This window comes from Protopterus annectens, chromosome 4.part0 (genome assembly GCF_019279795.1).
Source record: "Protopterus annectens isolate FY-2018-M chromosome 4.part0, PAN1.0, whole genome shotgun sequence".
Classification (NCBI taxonomy): domain Eukaryota; kingdom Metazoa; phylum Chordata; order Ceratodontiformes; family Protopteridae; genus Protopterus; species Protopterus annectens.
This window is the reverse complement of record NC_056733.1, coordinates 1,154,107,297-1,154,131,168: the sequence shown is the minus strand read 5'-3', so window position 1 is coordinate 1,154,131,168 and position 23,872 is coordinate 1,154,107,297. Positions and strand designations below refer to the sequence as shown.

The 23,872-nt window shown below is 42.7% G+C and overlaps 1 protein-coding gene across 1 annotated transcript in view; it reads left to right on the top strand.

Moving 5' to 3' along the window:
* Window positions 1–23,872, top strand: part of CPSF1 (cleavage and polyadenylation specific factor 1) — a 2,236,766-nt gene that overhangs the window by 203,106 nt on the left and 2,009,788 nt on the right. Inside the window, exon 5 of the mRNA XM_044069873.1 lies at window positions 2,143–2,223. Coding sequence (XP_043925808.1) covers window positions 2,143–2,223 — 81 coding nt within the window. The remainder of the gene's footprint in view (window positions 1–2,142; window positions 2,224–23,872) is intronic.

Here is a 23,872-nt window from a genome sequence, read left to right as displayed (position 1 = left end):
CAAGGAATACAGCTTCCTTAGATTTTGCAATACTTGACTGAGATGCTGGACAAAGGCCTATCCTTTTCATCTATAAAAATTCATGCCTCTGCCATTTCAGCTCATTATAATACAGAGCCACCAATCTTTTCTCATCCTTTATTAAGGCAGTACCTCAGAGGGGCCAAAAATTTAAGGCCTGCAAGGAGATCACCAATACCTGCATGGGACCTCAATTATGTCTTGGAAAAACGCACCCTGCCTCCTTTTGAGCCAGCCACTACAGCTGATATAATGTTTTTATCTTGGAAAACAGCTCTAGTCCTAGCAATAACTTCTGCAAGATGAGTCTCAGAGCTACAGGCACTCATGGCTGTGGAACCTTTTGTCATTTTTTATCCAGACAGGGTTTCTCTGAGGACAAACCCGACATTTATACCTAAGGTAGTGTCCAGTGTGGCCCTTAACCAAACTATTCATCTGCCTATTTTTTATCCAAACCCACAGAATAAGGGGGTGAGAATTTTGCATTCTTTGGACATACACAGACAGCTACACTTCTATTTGAACAGAACCAAAGCTTTCAGAAAGACAGAGCAATTACTAGTGGCATATGCTGCAGGATCACAAGGAAAGGCTATCTCAAAGCAGACTATTTCAAAGTGGATAGGCCACTGCATTAATTTCTGCTATTCACAACATGGCAAGCCAGTATCTAAGGGCATTAGGCCACATTCAACCAGAGCAGCAGCCACTTCAGCAGCCTTCCTCAGGGGAGTACCAACCAAAGATATTTTAGAGGTGGCCACTTGGAGTTCAGTACACACCTTCACAAAGCACTATCACTTACCACTCTACTCTAAATCCAGGGCAGGCTTTGCCACTGCAGTTCTGCAGGGCCTAATAGTCGCTCCTAATGCTATTTAGCTCCAGCCTCCCAACCTTAGCTTTGAGATTCAACCCAATTGTAATGACTGCAACAGTGAAACACAGTACAGTTGTGTACACTTACCATAAATGTAGATGTTCGAGTGTATTCACTGTTGCAGTCCAGGTTACCCACCCGCCGTCCCCCATTTCTTTGCTGGAACTTATCTGTACTTCTCTGTTCTATACAACCTATGTGGTGGATTTGCTTGTAGATGAAGGCAAAATATATACTTTGGTGCATGCATGTTTTATTGACATATTTTTAGCCTACCCTTTTGGGGGCACCTGACATCTGGGGCAAGAAAAACTGAAGAATATGGCGTCGGCTGCATCTTTTATACCCCTGGCGCACTGACGTCAGGGAAGAGGCAATAGCAGCAGACGCCGGACTTAGACTTTGGAATTCAGGCTGACTGAGGGTAGCCTGCCAGCAGGATAACCCAATTGTAATGACTGCAACAGTGAATACACTCGAACATCTACATTTATGGTAAGTGTACACAACTGTACTTTTCTTAGAGATGTATGTGTTTGTAAGAGGTTGCTAATGAGATTTACAGTTTTTACAGTTAGGTGTGTTTGGTGATTATTCTGCACATAGATTTGGCATAAGTGTTTGAAAAGTGTGCTGTGCATGAGTTTGTTCTTGTTTGTGTGGGATTGAAACCATACTTGTGCATGAGTGCGTGCGTGTGTGTAACAGTCTGTGTGTACGTAGGAGATTCAGTTAGTGTTTGTGTGATAAAATCTATGCCATATGTGAAATAGATGTTTGTGCGACTCAGTTTTCCAAGCCTCTCAATAAATGCATTTTTGAAGTTGGGTATATACATTTGTCGGGTGGGTGTAGGGGAGGCTTGATTCCCTCATTGGAAGTATGTTTGCTGTATTTTTGTGTCTGTAATGTGTGGGTGTTGAGAGCTGTGCAGGTTGACTGGGTTTGTATGGCATTGCAGGCTAGTTGTTGAGTGTGCTCTGTTAGTGTTTTTGACAAGTAAGTCATCAACCAGCCTAGCACGGATGAATTAGCCCTAGGTAATTTATTTGTGATTTTGGAATATTTTTGGATGTCAGTGGCACTATGTTGTCATGTTGGTTGTATTTTTCTGAAGCAATGTAGCATTTTAATCCATGTAAAATGTGCTATGACCATTGAGCATGAAAGGGTGTAATGTAATTTGACATCTACTGATCTTTTCTCAGTATTTTAATATATCTTTTTCTGTTTTGCAGCTCTCTGTAGTAGAATATGATCCTGGGACTAATGACCTGAAGACCATCTCTCTCCATTACTTTGAGGAACCAGAGCTAAGGGTAAGGATCTTCCCATATTGTGCCTTGCAGATACTAATTGTTCTGATGATTTATTGATTGCTTGTCAGAATTCTAAGATGTCATTTGAGTTGGATGCATCATCATCATCGTCATCCCCCTTTTCCCAATTTTGTACATGAAGTTTTGGATATCGTAGTAACTGTCGCCATCTCTCTATTCAGTGCCACACTCCTGCCTTCTTCAACACTCATGCCTGACTGTCTCAGATCTTCTTTTACACAGTCCATCCACCTCTTTGCTGGGGTTGATATTAAATCGACTAAACAGCATTACAGCGAATGCTGTTTCACCGACACATACAGCCCAAAGTCTGAAAATAGTGAAGGCTCAGGCCAGAGATTTTTTTCCCAGGGAAAAAAATCATTTGGCCTGAGCCGTAGCATTTCCCTTTATCCACCTGTAGTGCAATCTCAGTTATGGGGGGTGTGGGGTGCACGGCCCCCCACTTAGTTATGTTTTAAATTTTGTGTGTGTGTGTGTGTGTGTGTGTGTGTGTGTTTGTTTGTGTGGCTTGCAATTTCTTTCCCAGGGAAAGAAATTGCGGTTTCGTGCGTTCGGTCTTTTTGTGTTTTGCTGAAGAGGCGTTCAGTGTAATGCTTCTTCGCAATTTTAATATAGACCCCTTTGCTAGACATCCTTGTTTCCTCTTACCGTCTTCCTTTTTGTCCCAAGTCGTCTTCACCAGATTGTGTTCTGCTTTTCTGCACATGTGTGCAAACCTGCATAATCTGTTCTCTTTGATCTTTTCTGCAATTGGAGCTGCTTTGGCTTCTGCTGTTATGTCGTCATTTCTTCATTTGTCCCACAGCGTGCATCCTGCCACCCTTTTCAGGCACTTCATTTCCATCACTTCTAGCTTCTTCATATGCTCTGCCTTTACTGCCCAGGTTTCTGTACCATACAGTAGCACTGATCGCACCACTGTCCTGTATACCTTACTTCAGCTTCTTTGGTATTCTTCTGTCATAGACTACACCTGAGACTGTATGCTTGCTGGCTGCAACCCCTCTGATTCTAGCTTTGACCTCTTTATTCAGACTTCCCTTCTTCTCAAACACCCTTCCCATACACTTGAAGCTGTTTACCTGTTCCACTATCTTCCCTTCTGTCTTAATTCTCAGCTTCTTCTGATTTCCCCAGTTTGCTGCCATTGGCAGCATCTTATCTGTGCTTAGTTTCATCTCATATGCCTTCAGTTTACATTCCATTCCCCTGTCCTTTGGTGAATTTCTTGGCCAGAGTCTGTCTGTAATGCCACATCATCTGTATACAGCAACTTTGTTGATCTGTCACCTCTGACCTGTTTGCTAATGTAATCCATCACCAGTATGAACAGCAGTGGGCTCAGAGTTGTACCCTGGTGTTATACCCACTCCCACTGGGAACCTGTCTTTGAGGTTGAACACTGTTCTTACTTGCAGAAATTCAAATATTCCAAGCACTGAACCATGCACGAAGGATCCCAGTGCAGATGAAAGTAGTAAAAAACACTCTAAAAAAACAGATAGGCAAATGGGTAAGCGCTTTGGCAATCTCTCTTGATTGCTTCTTTAGACCATATAAAGTTATCAAATTAACACACCTGTTTAAATACACTGAATCAAACACAACCAGCCAATCATTATAAGCATAGTCAATAAATTACTTAATTAGAAAACAGCATAGCAATAGAGGGTTCTCACCATTAGTACAAATGCCTACGTTCCACAAAAAATAATAAAAAAATAAAAATATATTTATATATAAATATAAGCATGTGTATAAAATACAAATAATTTCCTAAGTTTCCTTCTTTAAGAACTGGCTTAAGTGAAACATGGTCATTAAGACTTGGTGATTTATGAGCTGCCAAGAGTAGAGTCCACCTCAATTCCTTCTGCTGTGTTTTATTTACTGTGTCTCCTTTTCTCATCCCTGCCTCAAAAGTGTCAATCACTAAAAAATTACAAAAATGGTTATCACCATAACAAAGCATATGTTTAGCTGTAGCACTATGATCAGAACGTTTCCTAAAACAATAGTAGTGAGCACGTGTATGTTCTCTGAGGCGTCTGTTGGTTTTACCAACATAAAATCCCTGACAGCTCACACACTGAGCTAAATAAGTAATATTCTGACTTTCACAATTCGCTGTCACAAGAAATATGTATAACTTCTGTGTCACAGGGTGAATAAAATTATTGTCACTATCCATATATTTACAGAAAGCACAGTTATTACAACTGCTAGTCCCCTGTTGTATAAGTTTTTTAGGGTTCATTTTGTCAGAAAAACATAAAATTTGCTTAAGTGACTTCTTATAAACAAATCTTGGTTTATTCCCTACAATCCCTTTAATGCGATAATCACTTTCCAAAATATGCCAGTTCTTATTCATTATGTTTTTAATCATATTGCTATCAGCTGTATGTGTTAGGCTGAACTTCAAACTAGTATCCCTGTCCCTCCCATTATGAAAGGTGCTCCTGTGAACATTAGGGGAGAAAAAAATAAGGTTTTCCTTTGTCTGAGGCATGCTCATAGCATTATGACAGGCTTCATCTGTTTCATAAGGCTTATAGCCTCTAACTATAAATTCCTCTTTAAGAGTATCCAGCTCATAATAAAATCTTACTCTCTAGCATGCAGTCTAGAGTTTCGTAGAGCCTGATTATTGACAACATTTTTAAAAATATGTGGGGGGTGCATACTGTTGCGATAGACATTCCGATAGCATTCCTTTCTATATAATTTGGTGTAGATTTTCATGGCTTCATTGTCCACATTTACTCTCTTGTCAAGAAAATCTACTTGTTGTGTTGAGTATGTTACTGTAAAATGCAAAAAATCACTACTATTGTTCTGAAATGTCATAAACTCAAGTAGCATTTCTACAGATGTTCTTCGTGTTTCACTGTTGCAGTCATAACTGTAGGGTGCTCCTGCCGGCAGGCAGCCCGAGGTCGGCCAGAATCCCAAAGTCTGGGTCCGGCGTCGGCTGTATGAGCTAGTACCCTGACGTCAGTACGCTTTGGTACATAGCCCTCAGCCGACGCCATCTTCTCCAGTCTTTCTTGCCGTGCGGTGGAAAGCAGCTCGCAAGTCGTTGGTTGGCGATTTTCGAACAGCGTATTTGGTTGTTGTCAGTCTGAAGTTCTTACTTTTCTTCTCAAAGCTAAGTACCCCGTTGGGGAATCTTTTTCTTGTTCCTCCAATGTCAGAAAAAGTTAATAATTGTATAGCGTGTGGGAAACAAATACCTCATAAAGATTTCCACTCTTACTGTCTAACCTTGCTTAGGTCCTGACCACGACGTTTCTTGTTGTCGGTTCTGTGCCAGGTTCAACTCTCGTACTATCAAGCGCAGGTACGATTGGGCTTTAAATTATTTTGGCAGACGCTTCAATTATAGAATGTCGTCGGACACTACCGGAGTTCAAAAGAAGCGCAAAGACAAAGACAGGCCTCCGAGGTCCAAACAGGACTCGTTGCAGCTGGAGCCAGCGTCCGGTTCGGCTGTCGTCAGTGAGGCGCTTTTGCAGCCCCTGTCGTCCGCCACTTCTGAACCGATGGCCGATATGGACTCCCATGGGGAGCCATCAAGGCCCACTATTTTAACTGCTGCAGGACCTTCGGACGTCGCTCCTTCAGATGGGTCCGGAACCGCTGTGCAGGTACCGGCTTCTGAGGGGGTTTTCAGGCCTACTCACATCACTATTTCAAAGGCAAAGGCAAAGACAAAGACTCCTGTTAAGTCTAAAGTTCCTGCTCAAGCTGCTTCTGAATCCACTCCCAAGACACAAAAGCAATTATTAAAGATGGCTGAAGATTTGCTTACAATGATTAGGGGTTCTCACCCCCCTCCTGAGAAAAGGCCTCGACAGGATGTTACTCTGGATTCTTCTGACCAGGCTTCTGTATCTTCTGTTTCTTCCTCAGATCAGGACTATTCCTTTCCTCCTTATGAGGATTTGGATGCTGAGGACTCTTTACCCTCGGCCTCTCCGCCTGAGGATTTCTCTTTTGGGGAAACCTTGCATGAGATGAGGGAACATTTTCATTGGGAAGGACAGGAGTATTCTGCTTCCAAGAAGAGGCTTAGGGAATTTCTTCTTCTTCTTCAGCATAGGCCTTTAGCTATCCCTCCTGTTTTGGACATTGTAGATGATGCTTTTTCTGAGGCTAATTTGAATCCTGATTCCATGCCTCCTGCTCCTTCTAAGCCTGATAGATTTTATAGGGTTCCTGACTCTCATTTATTTTTATTTAAAAACCCTTCTGCGGATCCTGAAAATATTTCTCAGGGCTCTAAGGCTGCTAAGGTTGCTACTTCTAAAAATCCTATTCCCTCTGAGAAGGATTCTCGTGCTTTAGACAGGTGGGGAAAAAGGTATATACTTCTGCTACCCTGTCTGTAAGGGCTTTAAATTGCCAGTTTCATATGTTTAAGTATCAGCAATTTCTATTGTCTGTTTTAAAGCAAAAGCTTGCTTCCCTTCCTGCTTGTGCAGAGGATAAGGAACTTCAGGATGTTTTGCATGCTACTGAACAAGTGAACAAGCATAGCTTACATTGTGGTTTTGATGCTTTGGATGCTTCTTGCAGGGCTGCAGCCTCTGGTACTGTTATTAGGAGACATGCCTGGCTTCGTGAACAAAGTTTGCCTGAACAGGTTAAGGCTAAGTTATTAGATGCCCCTGTTCAACATGATGTTCTTTTGGATCCAAGGCTGAGGAAGTTATTAAAAGATGGAAGAAAAGGCAAAGTCTATGCAGACTGTAAAAGATTTCTTGCAAGTTCAGCCTCCTAGATTTTCCAGGAATTGGCCCTCTAAAATTGGTCCTTTCCCACGCCTGACAGGCCTCAAAGGGGAAGATATAGGCCCAGAGGTCGTGGTCAAGGTCAGGCCTCTTACAGATCTAGACAATGGACTGCTTCTTCACCTAGAAGGGGAGAAGACAGATCCCAATCTCAAAGAAAGCAAGCTCAATGACTCTCTCGGTTGGGCTTCAGGACCCCTTCACCTGGATGCCCCTCTCGGAGGAAAACTGTCTCTTTTTTACAGAAATTGGACTCATATTACCCAGGACAGATGGGTATTGGACGTGATTTTAAAAGGTTACAAATTCCACTTTCACACTTTGCCAAGGGCTCATGGTTGGCCAGATCTGCCAAAACATCAATGGTCAGAGGCCTTAACTCAAGTGGATGCTCTTCTGGCCATGAGAGCCATAGAGCCTGTTCCACTCTTGGAGATGGGAAAAGGTTTTTATTCAAGACTGTTTCTGGTTCCCAGAAAACAAAACTCATGGAGACCTATTCTGGACCTTTCTGTGTTAAACACCTTTTGGAAATTCCAAAATTCAAGATGCTTACTCTGCAGCAACTAATTCCAATGCTCTCTCAGGACGCCTGGATGGTGACATTGGACTTAAAGGAAGCCTATTTACATATTCCCATCAGGCAAGAACGCAGGAAATTCCTCAGGTTCAAGGCAGGTTCGAGGCACTTTCAATTCTCTGTACTGCCCTTTGGTTTATGTACTGCGCCCAGAGTCTTTACCAAGTGCCTGGCACCAGTAGTGGCTTACTGCAGACTTCAGGGGATCCAGATTTACCCCTATTTGGACGACTGCCTTATTCAGGCAGACAGCAAAGGTCTTCTGCTTCAACATCTGGACTTTGTTCAACGTCTTTTCCTCCTACTGGGATTCTCAGTGAACACAAAAAAGTCAAATTTGATCCCTTCTCAACAAATGGTATTCTTGGGAGCCCTCTTAAATACAACCTTACAAAGGGCCTTCCTCACTCCAGAAAAACAAACTCAGCTGGCTTCTACTTTCAACACCTTAGCAACTCTATCTCAGCTCACTGCAAGGAAATTCCTGCAGGCTCTGGGCTACATGGCTTCCTTAATTCTGTTGATTCCAAACGCAAGGCTTCACATGAGAAAGCTTCAATGGTATCTGAAAAGTGTATGGTCACAGCATTACCATGATCTGGATATTCTGATTCCTCTGATCCCCTGCCTTCAGAGGGAGTTCCTCTGGTGGTCCAGGGTATGCACTTTAAACGAAGGAAAGCCTTTTCGTCTTCCTCAACCTACTCAAATCCTAACCACGGACGCCTCGGATTATGCTTGGGGAGCACACTTTCTAGACAATTGCCAGCAGGGAACCTGGACAAAGGACCATCTTCACTGGCACATCAATCTGAAGGAAATGTTGGCAGTTCAAAATGCCCTTCTAGCCTTCAAGAACCTTTTACAACCAGGGCCTCTGCTAATTCACACAGACAACACCACGGTCATGTGGTACATCAACAAGCAGGGGGGTTCTCATTCGTACCCCCTTTGCAGACTAGCTATGGCTTTATGGGACACAGCTCTAAATTTGAATCTACATCTCCAGGCTCAATTCATTCCAGGGAAACAGAATCTCTTAGCAGACAGCCTGAGCAGAAACATTTCAGATCCTCACGAATGGATGCTAGACACCAACTTATTCAACAGGATTACTGCAGTTTGGGGATGTCCCCAGATAGATCTGTTTGCATCCCATCTCAATCATCAGCTGCCTCGCTTTTGCACCAGGTCCTTCCACAAAACAGCTTGGAGAGTGGATGCCCTGTCCTTCAGCTGGAGAAGCCTTTCAGCATATGCCTTCCCTCCTCTTCCTCTACTACCTCGGTATAACTGAAGATAAAACAGGACAAGCCCAAGTTCCTCATCTTGATTGCTCCAAATTGGCCTCGACAGTTTTGGTATCCAACTTTAAAGCACCTGTTCTTGGGGCCTCCTTGGATTCTCCCACTGAACCCTTCGCTTTGTCCCAGCATCAGGGTCAGTTACTACATTCCAACCTCAAGACCCTTTGCCTGGCAGCTTGGCTCTTCAAAGGAATTTGATTTCCTCTAGTCTTCCCAAACAAGTTTTGGATGTTCTTTTGGAAGCTAGACGGCCTAGCACTAGGAAATCCTATGCCTCTAAATGGAAGAGGTTTTGTATTTGGATGCAGGACCGAGGCTCGGATCCTCTGGTACCTGATCTCTCTTCTATTTTGCTTTACCTTCGAACTTTTATCTAAAGGACTTTCCTTTTCTTCCATTAAGATTCATGCTTCTGCTATTTCTGCGCATTTCAGTTCTGATCCTCCTGTTTTTTCTCATCCTTTGGTGAAGCAATTCTTTAGAGGGGTTAAAAATTTGCGGCCTCCCAGGACCCCTCCTGTCCCTGCCTGGGATCTTAATTATGTTTTAGAAAAACTTACTTTGCCTCCTTTTGAGCCTGCTGCATCTTCAGATATTAAGTTTTTATCCTGGAAGACTGTTCTTTTATTAGCATTGACCTCTGCCAGAAGGGTCTCAGAGTTGCAAGCTCTCATGGCTGTGGAACCATACCTTATTTTCCATCAGGACAGAGTATCCTTGAGGACCAATCCTACTTTCATGCCTAAGGTGATTTCGAAAGTGGCTTTAAATCAGACAATTCACCTTCCTACTTTCTTTCCAAATCCTCAAAATAAAGGGAAAGGATTTTGCATTCATTAGATGTACACAGACAGTTACGATTTTACCTGGACAAGACTAAAGAGTTCAGAAAGTCTAATCAATTGTTTGTTTCTTTTGCCTCCAGTTCTCTTGGAAAACCTATTTCTAAACAAACTATTTCCAAATGGATTGCTTATGGAATCAGATTTTGTTACACTCATCATGGGAAACAGTTTCCAGGTACCATTAGAAGTCATTCTACTAGAGCAGCTGCCACTTCTACAGCTTTCCTCAGAGGAGTCCCTACCAAGGATATCTTGGAAGCTGCCACTTGGAGTTCTGTGCATACTTTTCCAAGCACTACAATCTCCCCTGTTTTCTAAGTCCAGGGCAGGCTTTGCCTCTGCTGTCTTGCAGGGTATTCTTGCCTCCCTTCTTCTATCTAAAGCCTCCTCCCCTTTTACACTGCTTTGGGATTCCACCCTACAGTTATGACTGCAACAGTGAAACACGAAGAACACAGTACAGTTGTGTACACCTACCATAAATGTAGATGTTCGAGTGTCTTCACTGTTGCAGTCGGTCCTCCCTCCTATCCCCTCTTTTTTCTCCCTTTTCCTTTTTTGTGGTGTATTTGTGTTTTCCTTGTTGGATTCATTTTTGTTTTGTTGGGGACTTCTGACATCTAGGGCAAGAAAGGCTGGAGAAGATGGCGTCTGCTGAGGGCTATGTACCAAAGCGTACTGACGTCAGGGTACTAGCTCGTACAGCCGACGCCGGACCCAGACTTTGGGATTCTGGCCGACCTCGGGCTGCCTGCCGGCAGGAGCACCCCACAGTTATGACTGCAACAGTGAAGACACTCGAACATCTACATTTATGGTAGGTGTACACAACTGTACTTTCCTCTCCATAAAATAACAGGTCATCTACAAAACGCCTGTAAAATAGAATATTTTTCACAAACATATTCCCTTTCAGTAACTGGGACTGCTCCCATTTAGCCATGACAAAGTTGGCGTAGCTGTTCGCAACTGGAGTACCCAAGGCTACGCCAGACATCTGTAAAAAAATATTTACCATCAAAATTGAAAATGTTAAACTCTTAACACTAGTTACAAAAGGAAACAAATCAAATCTATATTGTTCCCATCCATGGCCTTAATATCAATTAGAATCTCATCAAGTATTATAGTCCTTTATCATTCGGAATGCAAATAAAGAGTGATGTAACATCTAAAGTGACCAAATACTCCTCACCCTGTACCTCATTTTCATACAAGAAACAGTATCAATCCTTCAAAAAATGTTTGAGTCCCTAAGCACTGTTTCATATCCATTCAGTATGGGTCTAAGTGATTTCTCTATATAAATAGATCTAGGTTCAGTAATCCATCCTGCGCCTGGGGAAGAGGTGATTTTTATTTACCTTGGGCAACCCATGCTCGGGATGGTAGGGAATTCAACCACAAAATATTGATATAAATCTCTAGAAATGCAAATCTGTTTTCATTAAAGACTGTTTTTTACTACTTTCATCTGCATTGAGGTCCTTCGTGCATGGTTCGGTGCTTGGAACTTTTGGATTTCTGCATTTGTCTTGTGTTGCCAAGCAAGTTTACCAACTGAGAGTTTTCATCTCTGTAACTGTTCATACTTGCGACATTGGGTCCTTGTACATAGCCTGCACTAATTCTAGTAGTGATGTCCTTCAAGGATGCATCTGCAGTCCTTACAAATGGGTTGTCCTGTCGTCAGGCAGCCCTTCGGTCGGCCGGATTCCAAAGTCTGGGTCTGGCTTCGGCTGGTGTCGCACTTCACCCGACGTCATAGATGCAGTTTTTCGGGTATAAAGGCATCAGCCGACGCCATCTTCCTCAGTCTTTCTTGCCGCGTGGCGCCCGAAGCAGAAGCTGTTCGCAAGTGCCGGTCGGTCAGAACCAGAGATTTCATACCGAATACTACTTCGAAGACTTCTAAAAAGCTAAGTACCCCGTTGGGGACTCTTTCTTGCCTCAGTCGATGTCAGAAAAAGTGAATAACTGTTTAACTTGTGGGAAACAAATACCTCATAAAGATTTCCACTCTTACTGCTTACCTTGTTTAGGCCCAGACCACGACGTAGCAGCTTGTCTAGCCTGTGCTTCTTTTAACCGACGGACGCTTAGACGTCGGTCAGAATTTGCAGAACAGTTTTTCAGCTCTGAATTTGCTTATATCATGCCGTCGGACCCTCCGACTTCACAAATTATCAAAAAACGCAGGGAAAAGGACCGACACTTGCGGTCCGCGGTTTCGGCCAAAACCGCGGTTAAGCCAACCGCAAGTGTCTCGGTTTCGGCTGAAACCGAGCAAGCGGTTCTTCCCCCGGCCGAAAACATGCCTTCTACCGAGGCTTCTTCCAGCCTGGTGGAATCGGCTTCTGAAATCCAACCTTCTGTTGCGGTTTCTCAGGAATTAGCAGACACTATTCCCTTGGATATTTCAACCCCTGCACGTGGAGCTGCTAGGCCTCCTGCAGCCATGTCTATTAAGGCCTTTGCCAGGGCTAAAGCAGCTAAAGCTACAGCATGCTATGAGGGAACAATTTCAGTGGCAGGGGCAAGATTTCTCAGACTCCAGAAAAAGGCTTAGAACCTTTCTACATTTGCCACAGCATAGGCCTTTAGCTATACCTCCAGTTCTTTCTGTTGTAAATGATGCATTTAATGATGCTTGCACTGCTCCTGATTCATTACCTCCGGCCCCTGCTAAGCCCGATAGGTTCTACAGGGTCCCGGACACTCATCACCATTTATACAAGGCTCCTTTTGCAGATATAGAGACCATCTCCCAGGGTCCTAAAGCTGTAGCAGCTACATCTGCTAAAAACCCCCTCCCCTCTGAAAGGGAATCCAGATCCTTAGAGAGATGGGGTAAAAAAGTTTACACTTCTGCTACTTTGTCAGCTAGAGCTTTGAACTGCCAATTCCATATGATTCAATATCAAGAGTTTATGCTTGACCAGTTAACTAAAAAGCTGTCCTCTGAAGAATCTCTAGATAAAAAATATGTTCAGGAAATGGTACATAACATACAGCAGGTTAGTAACCATTCTTTAAAATGTGGCTATGATGCACTGGAGGCTTCCTTTAGATCAGCCATGACTGGCACAGTTATCCGGAGACATGCATGGTTGAAGGAGCAGGCATTACCAGACCATGTCAAATCTAAGCTTTTGGATGCACCCATGGACAAGGTCAATTTATTTGGTTCCCCTGCACAGCAGGTACTAAAGAAGATGGAAGAGAAGGCGAAATCTGTACAAACAGTGAAAGATTTCTTACAGGTTCAACCTCCAAGGTTTAGCAGGAACTGGCCCTCCAAAAATTGGTCCTTTCCAGACTCCTCTAAGACACAGAGAGGCAGGAATAGGCGTTCAAGAGGCAGAAACCAATCCAGGGGTGCCTACAGGGGACGCCAGTGGCAAGGTAACAACCAGCGAGGCACGGACGCAGCCACCACCACTACAACAACACAATCACAGTGACTTGGATGAGGCACCGCCTACCAGGGAACAACTGGAAGCACCCTTAGGCGGAAAGCTAACTTTATTTTAAAAAAACTGGCATTGCTTCACAAGGGAAAAATGGATTTTGCAAACTATAGACCAAGGTTACAGGTTCCATTTCCGTACTCTACCAGGAAAGAGAGGAATGCCAAACCTACCACCTACTCAAAGGGCAGAGGCTCTAAAGCAAATATCTCAATTATTAAGAATGAGAGCTGTGGAAAAGGTACCATCTATGGAGCAAGGAAAGGGATTTTACTCCAGACTCTTCCTGGTACCAAGAAAAGAGAACAAATGGAGGCCTATTCTCGCCCTGTCCGCTTTAAACACATTCCTCATTGTTCCAAAACTCAAAATGCTGACCCTACAGCAGCTTCTTCCCATGCTGGGCAAGGAGTCTTGGCTGGTAACTCTAGATCTCAAGGAGGCATACCTGCACGTCCCCATACGACCAATTTGCAGAAGATACCTCAGATTTCTTGCAGGATCAGAGCATTATCAATTCTCAGCATTGCCCTTTGGCTTATCTACTGCACCCAGAGTGTTCACGAAATGCCTGGCATCAGTAATTGCTCATTGCAGACTTCAGGGGACCCAAATTTATCCCTACCTGGATGACTGCCTGATTCAAGCGGACAACAAAAGCAAACTAACAGAAGACTTACAAAGAGTCATTTACCTACTGCAAGCCCTGGGATATACAGTCAATATAAAAAAGTCAAGGCTGACTCCATCCCAAAGAATAACTTTTCTGGGTGCAGAGCTGGACACATCAAAACAAATGGCATTCCTAACTTCAGAAAAGCAAGAGCAACTACCTCTCTACTTCTTGGCATTAACAAAGCAGAACCATCTAACTGCAAGAAAAGTACTGCAAGCCCTAGGCTTCATGGCATCCTGCATAATTCTGGTCCCTCATGCCAGACTGCATATGAGAAAGCTACAGTGGTACCTAAAGAATTTGTGGTCCCAACACAAGCACAGCCTAGAAGCCAAAATTCCAATAATCCCATGCCTGAAACAAGAGTTCCTATGGTGGGCTCAGGCCTGTCAATCAAACAAAGGATTGCCCTTCTGCAACAGTCAACCAAGCTAAACCATCACGACAGATGCCTCAGACCTCGGTTGGGGGGCACACATGCTGGACAAGTGCATACAAGGCTTATGGACTCAAGACCAGCTGCGCCTGCACATAAATCTAAAGGAAATGCTGGCAGTAAAATTGGCAATCCAGTCATTCAGACCATTTCTCCAAGAAGGTCAGTTGATAAGGACAGACAACACCACAGTTATGTGGTACATCAACAAACAGGGAGGAACACATTCATATCCTCTATGCCGGCTGGCACTGGACCTATGGGATGTGTCTCTGAGCTACAACATTCAGTTACAAGCAATTTTTGTACCGGGAAAAGAAAACATTCTGGCAGACATTTTAAGCAGAACTACCACAGATGCCCACGAATGGATGCTGCATCCGGACATCTTCAAAGCCATCACAAGAGAATGGGGATTACCACAAATAGACTTATTTGCATCCCCACTCAATCACCAGCTAAAGAAATTCTGCACAAGGACGTACCACCTGCTTGCTTGGAAGGTGGACTCCCTATCTTTCAGTTGGAAAAACCTGACAGCTTATGCATTCCCACCACTTCCTTTGATGCACAAGGTGCTTTTGAAGATCAGAGAGGAACGTCCAAGGATCATTCTGATATCTCCAGACTGGCCAAGACAACATTGGTCCCCATTGCTGAGGAGCATGTCTTGGGAACAAATATGGACACTGCCCCTGATCCCATTGCTGTTAACACAGAACAACTACAACATCCTGCATCCAAACCTGAAAACTCTGCAGCTAACTGCCTGGAACATTACATAAGGGCAATTAACCCAGATTTATCCCAAAGGGTTAAAGACATAATCCTTGAGGCTCGTAGACCTTCAACAAGAAAGAATTATGCAGCAAAATGGAAAAGATATCTCATTTGGAGTACTGCAAAAGGAGAAGATGTGGCGCTAGTAAACATTGCCAACATACTGGAGTACTTGGCAGAGCTCTTCCATGCAGGCCTGTCCTATTCTTCCATCAAGATACATGCATCAGCTATTTCAGCAGAATACAGCTTGGATCCTCCTGTCTTCTCTCATCCTCTGCTCAGACAGTTTCTGAGAGGAATTAAAATGTAAAACCTCCCAGGAAACCACCATTGCCAGCATGGGACTTGAACTTTGTGTTAGAAAAATTGACACTTCCCCCTTTCGAACCAGCAGCAACAGCAGAATTACAATACTTATCCTGGAAGACTGCTTTCCTACTGGCAATCACCTCAGCAAGAAGGGTCTCTGAACTACAGGCATTAATGGCAGTGCAACCCTTCCTGATCTTCCATCAAGATAGAGTGTCCATGAGAACAAATCCCACATTTATGCCTAAGGTGGTATCCAGAGTGTCTTTAAATCAGGCTATCCACCTACCTACATTCTTCCCCAACCCACAGAACAGGGGAGAAAGACTGTTGCATACCTTGGATGTACATAGGCAATTACGCTACTACCTGGACAGGACCAAGTCCAATAGAAAAACTGACCAGCTTCTGGTAGCATATGCAGCAGGAAAGGAAGGAAAATCTATTTCAAAACAGACAATCTCCAAATGGATAGGAAATTGCATTAGATTTTGTTACTCCTACCACGGAAAGAAAACTCCAGAGAACATCAGGCCTCACTTCACAAGGGCTACAGCCACTACCACAGCTTTCTTACGAGGAGTGGCTACCAAGGACATTATAGAGGCTGCTACTTGGACCTCCGTGCATACATTTGCCAAGCATTACAATTTATCTTTATACTCTAGATCCCGAGCAGGTTTTGCCACTGCTGTTTTGCAAGGGATCCTAACTACACCATAATCTCTACTTTTTTCCTCCTCCCCTAGTTTAGCTATGGTATTCTACCCATTTGTAAGGACTGCAGATGCATCCTTGAAGGACATAGTACAGTTTTGTACCTACCATAAATGTAGATGTCCGATAGGAATGCATCTGCAGTCAGGATTACCCACCCACCTTCCCCTCTGTGGTACTCCTAGGGTATTTGCCATCCTTCAGCTAGCTTGGGGGGGATCTATTATGGTGTATTTGTTTGTATATATGTACATACATGCTTATTTTATGTGTTTGCTCTCTACTATTTGGAAATATTGGCATTTATCCAAATGTAGCCATCAAAGAGGGCACCTGGCATCTGGGGCAAGAAACACTGAGGAAGATGGCGTCGGCTGATGCCTTTATACCTGAAAAACTGCATCTATGATGTCGGGTGAAGTGCGACACCAGCCGAAGCCAGACCCAGACTTTGGAATCCGGCTGACCGAAGAGCTGCCTGATGACAGGACAACCCATTTGTAAGGACTGCAGATGCATTCCTATCGGACATCTACATTTATGGTAGGTACAAAACCATACTTTTCTGGGACTTCGAACCACTGCAGTACTGACCAGATCAGCTTTCTTGGGACCTTGTCATATGCTTTCTCCAAGTCTAGGAATGCCCAGTTGGACTTTTTCCTCATCTCTAGCTTCTTCTCCACTATCTGTCAAACTGCAAACATCGGGTCAGTTGTGCTGCATCCTGATCTGAATTCAAACTGCTCATCTCTCAACTTACATTCTGCTGCTCTGCGTATCTGTTTATCAATCAGAACTTTCATGCAACGTGATAAGAGTTTGATTCCTATGCACTGCCCACAGTTGTGGATGTCCCCTTTGTTCTTGTACACTGGCACTAGTATGCTTATTCACTAGTAATCTGGGATACGCCATTTCTCTCCACACTGCTATGAGTGCCCTCTGGAGCCATTTCTCCCCACCTCACCCAGCATCTTTATCATGTCTGCTGTGACCTCATCTTTTCCTTAGTGCTGTTCTTCTTCTAGGGTGGGCTCCTCTCCTTCTCCTCTCATCGTAGGCTGTTTCTGAGGCAGTGCAGCCTCTGTGGGGGTTTCTTCATTCAGCAACTGCTGGAAATACTCCTTCCATCTGCCTTTGATGTCCTGTGGACTGGAGCAGGTTGTTGCTGGCATCCCTAATGAAGGGTGTCTGAATGTCTTCTTTATCTTTCTGTCTTTGCCTTACAACCTGATGTAATTTCTTTGTGCTACCTACTGAGTCACTTTCCAGAAGCTGGTAGAGAGCCTCTGATGCCCTGATGTCCTTCAAGGATGCATCTGCAGTCATCACATATGGGTTGTCCTGCCTCAGGCAGCCCTTCGGTCGGCCGGATTCCAAAGTCTGGGTCCGGCGTCGGCTGATGTCGCCCTTTCCCGACGCCAGCGCCTGGGGTATAAAAGCGTCAGCCGATGCCATCTTCCCCAGTCTTTCTTGCCGCGTGGTGCCCGAAGCAGAAGCAGTTCGCAAGTGCCTGTCGGCCAGCTCCTGTAATTCAGCTACCGAAGACTTCAAAAGCTAAGTACCCCGTTGGGGACTCTTTCTTGCCTCAGCCGATGTCAGATAAAGTTAATAATTGCTTATCTTGTGGGAAACAAATACCTCATAAGGATTTCCACTCTTACTGCCTCCCCTGCCTAGGCCCAGACCACGACGTCTCGGCCTGTTCAGCCTATGCTTCCTTCAACCAACGCACTCTTAGACGTCGGGCGGAGTTTGCAGAGGAATTTTTTGGGGCTAGTTTTTCATACAATATGCCGTAGGACACTCTGACTTCACATTTAACAAAGAAACGGAAGGACAAGGACCGACACACGTGGCCTGAGGTTTCGGCTGAAACCACGGCCAGGCCTACCGCAAGTGTCTCGGTCTCGGCTGAAACCGAGTCCTTGGTACTTCCGACCCCTCAAACCGCTCAACCGACAACCTCGGCCCCAGAGGCCCCTGCTGAGTTGGTTATTGAATTTCCTTCAGAAACTGGTGTCTTGGAAACTTCCGACACCATTTCTCTAGACAAAACTACACCAGCACGTGGTGCAGCTAGGCCTCCTGCATCCATGTCCATTAAGGCATTCACCAGGGCTAAAGCTGCTAAACATACTAAAGCTATGCCTCCCAGGGTTATTCCTCAGGGACCCTCTACAAGTTCACAGATTCTAACTTTAGCAGAGGACCTTATCTCCTTAATTAGGGGCTCTCAAACCCATCCGGACAGGGGCTCTCAACCTCCTCTAGACAAAAGGCCCAGGGTTGAGCCCTCTGATCCCCACTCCTCAGAGGAGGCCTCTGGTGGCTCTGCTCTCTCGGACTACCAGGAGGAAGCTTTTTCGGCCTACAAGGATTCTGATGCAGAGGAATCAATCCCCTCGGCCTCCCCTCCTGAAGAACTATCCTTCGGGGAGACCCTTCACACTATGAGAGAGCATTTCAAATGGCAGGGCCAGGAATTCTCTGATTCCAGGAAAAGATTAAGAACTTTTCTGCATTTACCTCAGCATAGACCTTTGGCTATTTCTCCTGTTTTGAATGTCATTGATGATGTGTACTCTGAGTCTAGCATAACCCATGACACTCTTCCTCCGGCCCCTGTCAAACCCGATAGGTACTACAGGGTACTGGACTCGCATCTTTTTCTTTAAAAGGCCCACTCTGCTGATCCAGAAACTATCTCCCAGGGCCCTAAAGGGGTTGCAGCTGCCACTACTAAAAATCCACTCCCCTCTGAAATGGAGTCCATGGCTTTAGAGAGATGGGGTAAAAAAGTGTATACTTCTGCTACTCTTTCTATGAGGGCATTAAATTGTCAATTTCATATGATACAGTACCAAGAGTATTTGTTAGATGAATTACATAAGAAACTGTCTTCACCTGAACCCCTAGATCGAAAATCACTTCAGGATCTGGTACATAACTCCCAGCAGGTTAGCAACCATTTCTTACAGTGTGGTTATGATACATTGGAAGCTTCATGTAGGTCAGCTATGACAGGTGCAGTCATACGTAGGCATGCTTGGCTGAAGGAACAATCTCTGCCAGACCATGTTAAAGCTAAGATAAGCTTCTGGATGCCCCACTGGAAAAGCAAAAGTTATTTGGCTCCACTGCTCAGGAGGTCTTAAAGAAATTTGAGGAAAAAGCAAAATCTGTACAAACAGTCAAATATTTTCTACAAGTCCAACCACCAAGATTCAGCAGAAATTGGCCTACCAAGAATTGGTCCTTTCCGGACACAGAAAGATTTCAGAGAGGCAAGAACAGGCGTGCCAGAGGTAGAGGGCAAGCTAGAGGCTCCTACAGAGGACGTCAATGGCAGCCTCCCAACCAGAGAGGTAGTGCAGGACCTACAACTGCTGCACAAGGACAGACTCAATGACTTTGCTTTGACTCTGCCAACCAGGGCTCAATTAGAAGCACCTTTGGGCGGAAAGCTTTCTTTATTCTCAGAAAATTGGCACAGTATTACAAGATACAAATGGACACTGCAAATAATAGACAGAGGATACAGGTTCCATTTCCACACATTGCCAAAAAGAAAAGGCATGCCAGACCTGCCACCAAATCAAAGGGCAGAGGCTTTGAAACAAATCTCCAACTTAATGCAAATTGAAACTTCTCATGTGCAGACAAATCAGTCCTGACCTATATGATTATTTATATATAGAGTTTCCACTTATTCCGGCCATAAAAGGCCTGCCTAAAATTCATAAAAATGTTGTACCCATACCCTTGCGCCCCATAGTATCAGGAAGCAACTGGGTTACTGCCACCATTTCTACACTTGTTGAACGACTTCTTAGACCTGTGGTGGATGCTGTCCCATCGATTTTGAGAGACACCTACCAGTTACTGGAGAATCTGAATGATATAAGTCTTGATCTTAAAAATAACAAATATTTATTAGTGACTCTAGACGTAAAAAATCTGTTTACATCTATTCCCAATGATATAGGCTTGGAAGCCATTAGAGAGTTGCTTGCCAGTGATACTTTGTTTAATGGAGATAAAATAATTTTAGTTTGCCAACTTTTAGACTTGGTACTTGGCAACAACCTATTTATGTTTAGAGATAAGATCTACTTGCAGACATGGGGGGTAGCCATGGGCACCCCCTGTGCGAACACGTACGCAAATTTAGTGGTTCTAAATTGGGAAAGAAAGTTCTTATTTGATCACCCTACCTTTAAGAATGTTAAATTCTATAAACGTTTTGTTGATGATGTCCTGGTTATATGGGAGGGTACCGAATTAGAATTTAAACAGTTTTTGGAATTCTTGGAATCTACCTCCTCATATTTGAGATTCACCATGGATGCCTCCCAGAGTAATATTAATTTTCTTGATGTTACACTCACTATTACAGAACAGGGGACAGTTACTTCATCATTATATAGGAAACCTACTTGGGCAAATACACTACTCAAATATGATAGTATGCACCCAAGGCACACTTTTCCAGGCATCATCAAGAGTCAATTCGTTAGAATTTCTAGGCTCTGTCAGACTGGTCACTCACTAATGATGGAAGCAGATAAGTTAGAAACCCTATTTGTAAATAGAGGTTATAATAGTAATCTTGTTAAGAATATCAAACAAAATGTCTTGGGTACCTCAGAGACAGATAGTTGTGTATTAAAGTCTCTTAGTCAAGTAACACAACCAGGATTCAAGAACACTGATGTTAATAAAGTTAGGAAACTTTGTTATGCCATTAAATACACAAGTGATGTAAGATCTTTAGAGCAAATAATACGAAAGAATTGGAACATCCTAACTACTGATGAGTCAGTGGTACGTTTAGTAGGGAAAAATCCTAGTTTTTTGTATAAAAACTGCGCAAATCTTAAACAAATTCTCTGCAAGGATTAATACATGATGAATAATTATAATACTTATGGTGATGAAAGACTAGGGACTTATCCATGCAGAAAATGTAATAGATGCTCATGTATATGCACTATTCAACCTTTTATTCACCCTACTCTGAACTTTGCGTTTTACCCGAGGTTCTTTGCTACTTGTTCCTCAAAGAATTTGGTATATTTAGCCACTTGCGTAAAATGCACTACATTTTATATAGGCCTTACCAAAAGAAGGCTATCTGACAGAATTTATAACCACCTTTATGAAATAAAAAAATCTACTGATTCTAATGCTTTGGCTTTGCACGTTAAAGAACAGACTGATCATAGCTTTCAGTTCAGAGTTTTAGAGTTAATTTCGGTGAATTTAAGGGGTGGTGATATAGCTAATCGTCTTGCTACAGCTGAGCTAAAATGGATTTTAAGATTTAATGCACAAAGTTACCCTGGTTTAAATACTTCAGTTTCCATAAAACCTATTTTAGATGGTAGGAAACGTTAAGCTGTTAATGTTCATTATTTTCTTACATTTCAGACACTTAGCTATATGTAACTATTAAATTATTACAATCCTATGGTTGTCCCATAGCCTGATGCTTGAAATATATACATATATATACATATATTTATAACTTTTATATTTATATAATTACATTTATATTATTAATAAAGAATGATTTTCTTAATAAATAATAATATTATTTATATAAAATATAGTATCTGTAATAAGACTTCTTAACTATTCATTTACATCATATACATATATCTATATAATAAATATTCTATAACTATATATTCATATATATGTATATTTTGTACACAATTATGGATTCATATTTTATAGTTTGCTATAAGGTTTATTATTATATTTGATTAGGTTATGGCTAAGTTATGTTAAGATATGAAAAAACTATTAGGTAGGCCACTTTAATATCTTTATTCACTTATATGTATACACATTTATCTCTATATATGTATATATATATATTTCTCCTTTCATAAAGTCTTCATAAAGTCTTCATTTAGTCTTCATTAGGCTCAACATATATTCAGTGTCTTCACTTAATGCATCACATATTCTTCATATGTAGTTTTATATATTTCCTTGCATAGAGTTTGTACACGTATATTCTTAATACTGAGTGCATACATTCTTTAATACACTCAATTTTAACTCTTGTAAGTCTTGTAAGTTTTATTATAATGTTATAGTATATATGTAATGTCTATTTTTTGTGTTTTTTAATTCAAGTTTGATAATTCTAAGTTTGCCTCTAACTTTGTTTTAAGGTATTTTAATGGTTATACCTTTAATTGCTAATTGAATCAATCAAGCAATTAATGACATCTCTACTATTTTACTATTTAATGTTTGCCTGTGGGTGTAAATGTTATCTGAAGAAGTGTGGTTGTACCCACGCGAAAGCGCTCATCTTCCCACTTGTTCTGAATAAAATAAAATAGTTTTTGTTTTATCTACATGACTCGTTGGATTATTGGGAGTTCCTGAGATTCTACGTTTTATTTGATACATCGTGGAGAGACCATTTTCTTGCTTGTACTATTTGGACTGTTTCTTTCAGGTGATTATTGGTCTCTTTAAGTTGCAGTTACTTCTTGGTTTTTTGACACTTGGAGCACCACAAAGGGCCTAGATGCAACAGTGATGAACATGGCATATATCCTGGAATACTTGGCAGAAATGCTCCACAATGGCCTGTCTTACTCTTCCATTAAAATTCATGCTTCAGCAATTTCAGCAGAGTACAATACTGATCCACCTGTCTTTTCTCATCCTCTCCTAAGACAGTTTCTAAGAGGAATTAAAAACATCAATCCTCCAAGGAAACCTCCAGTGCCTACTTGGGACCTTAACTTCGTGTTGGAAAAACTAACTCTGCCTCCCTTTGAACCAGCAGCATCTGCAGAACTACAGTTCCTGTCTTGGAAGACCGCCTTCCTTCTGGCCATAACCTCAGCAAGAAGAGTATCTGAGTTACAGGCCCTCATGGCAGTACAGCCATTTCTAATTTTTCATCAGGACAGAGTCTCATTGAGAACCAATCCTTCATTTATGCCAAAGGAGGTATCCAGGGTCTCATTAAACCAAGCAATTCACCTGCCTACCTTCTTTCCAAATCCACAAAACAAAGGGGAGAAATTTCTGCACACCCTGGACATACACAGACAGTTGCGCTACTACTTGGACAGAACTAAAAGCTACAAAAAAACTGACCAGCTGTTGGTAGCATATGCTGCTGGTGCACAAGGAAAAGCAATTTCCAAACAGACAATTTCAAAATGGATAGGGAATTGCATACGTTTTTGTTATTCCTTTCATGGAAAAACTGTGCCAGCTAACATTAGACCTCATTCCACCAGAGCCACAGCCACCTCCACAGCCTTCTTAAGAGGGGTGGCTACCAAGGACATTTTAGAAGCTGCTACATGGAGCTCCGTGCATACATTTTCCAAGCATTACAATTTACCTTTATATTCCAGATACAGAGCAGGCTTTGCTACGGCAGTCCTGCAGGGCATTTTAGCTACACCATCCTTTACATAGATCCTCCACCCCCAGATTGGCTATGGTATTCTACCCATATGTGATGACTGCAGATGCATCCTTGAAGGACATAGTACAGTTTTGTACCTACCATAAATGTAGATGTCCGATAGGTATGCATCTGCAGTCAGGTTTACCCTCCCTCCTTCCCCTCTTTGGTATTTATTGGGTACTTTTCCCTCTCATAGCTAGCTGGGGTTATCTATTATGGTGTATTTGTTTTATATATCTATATCTAT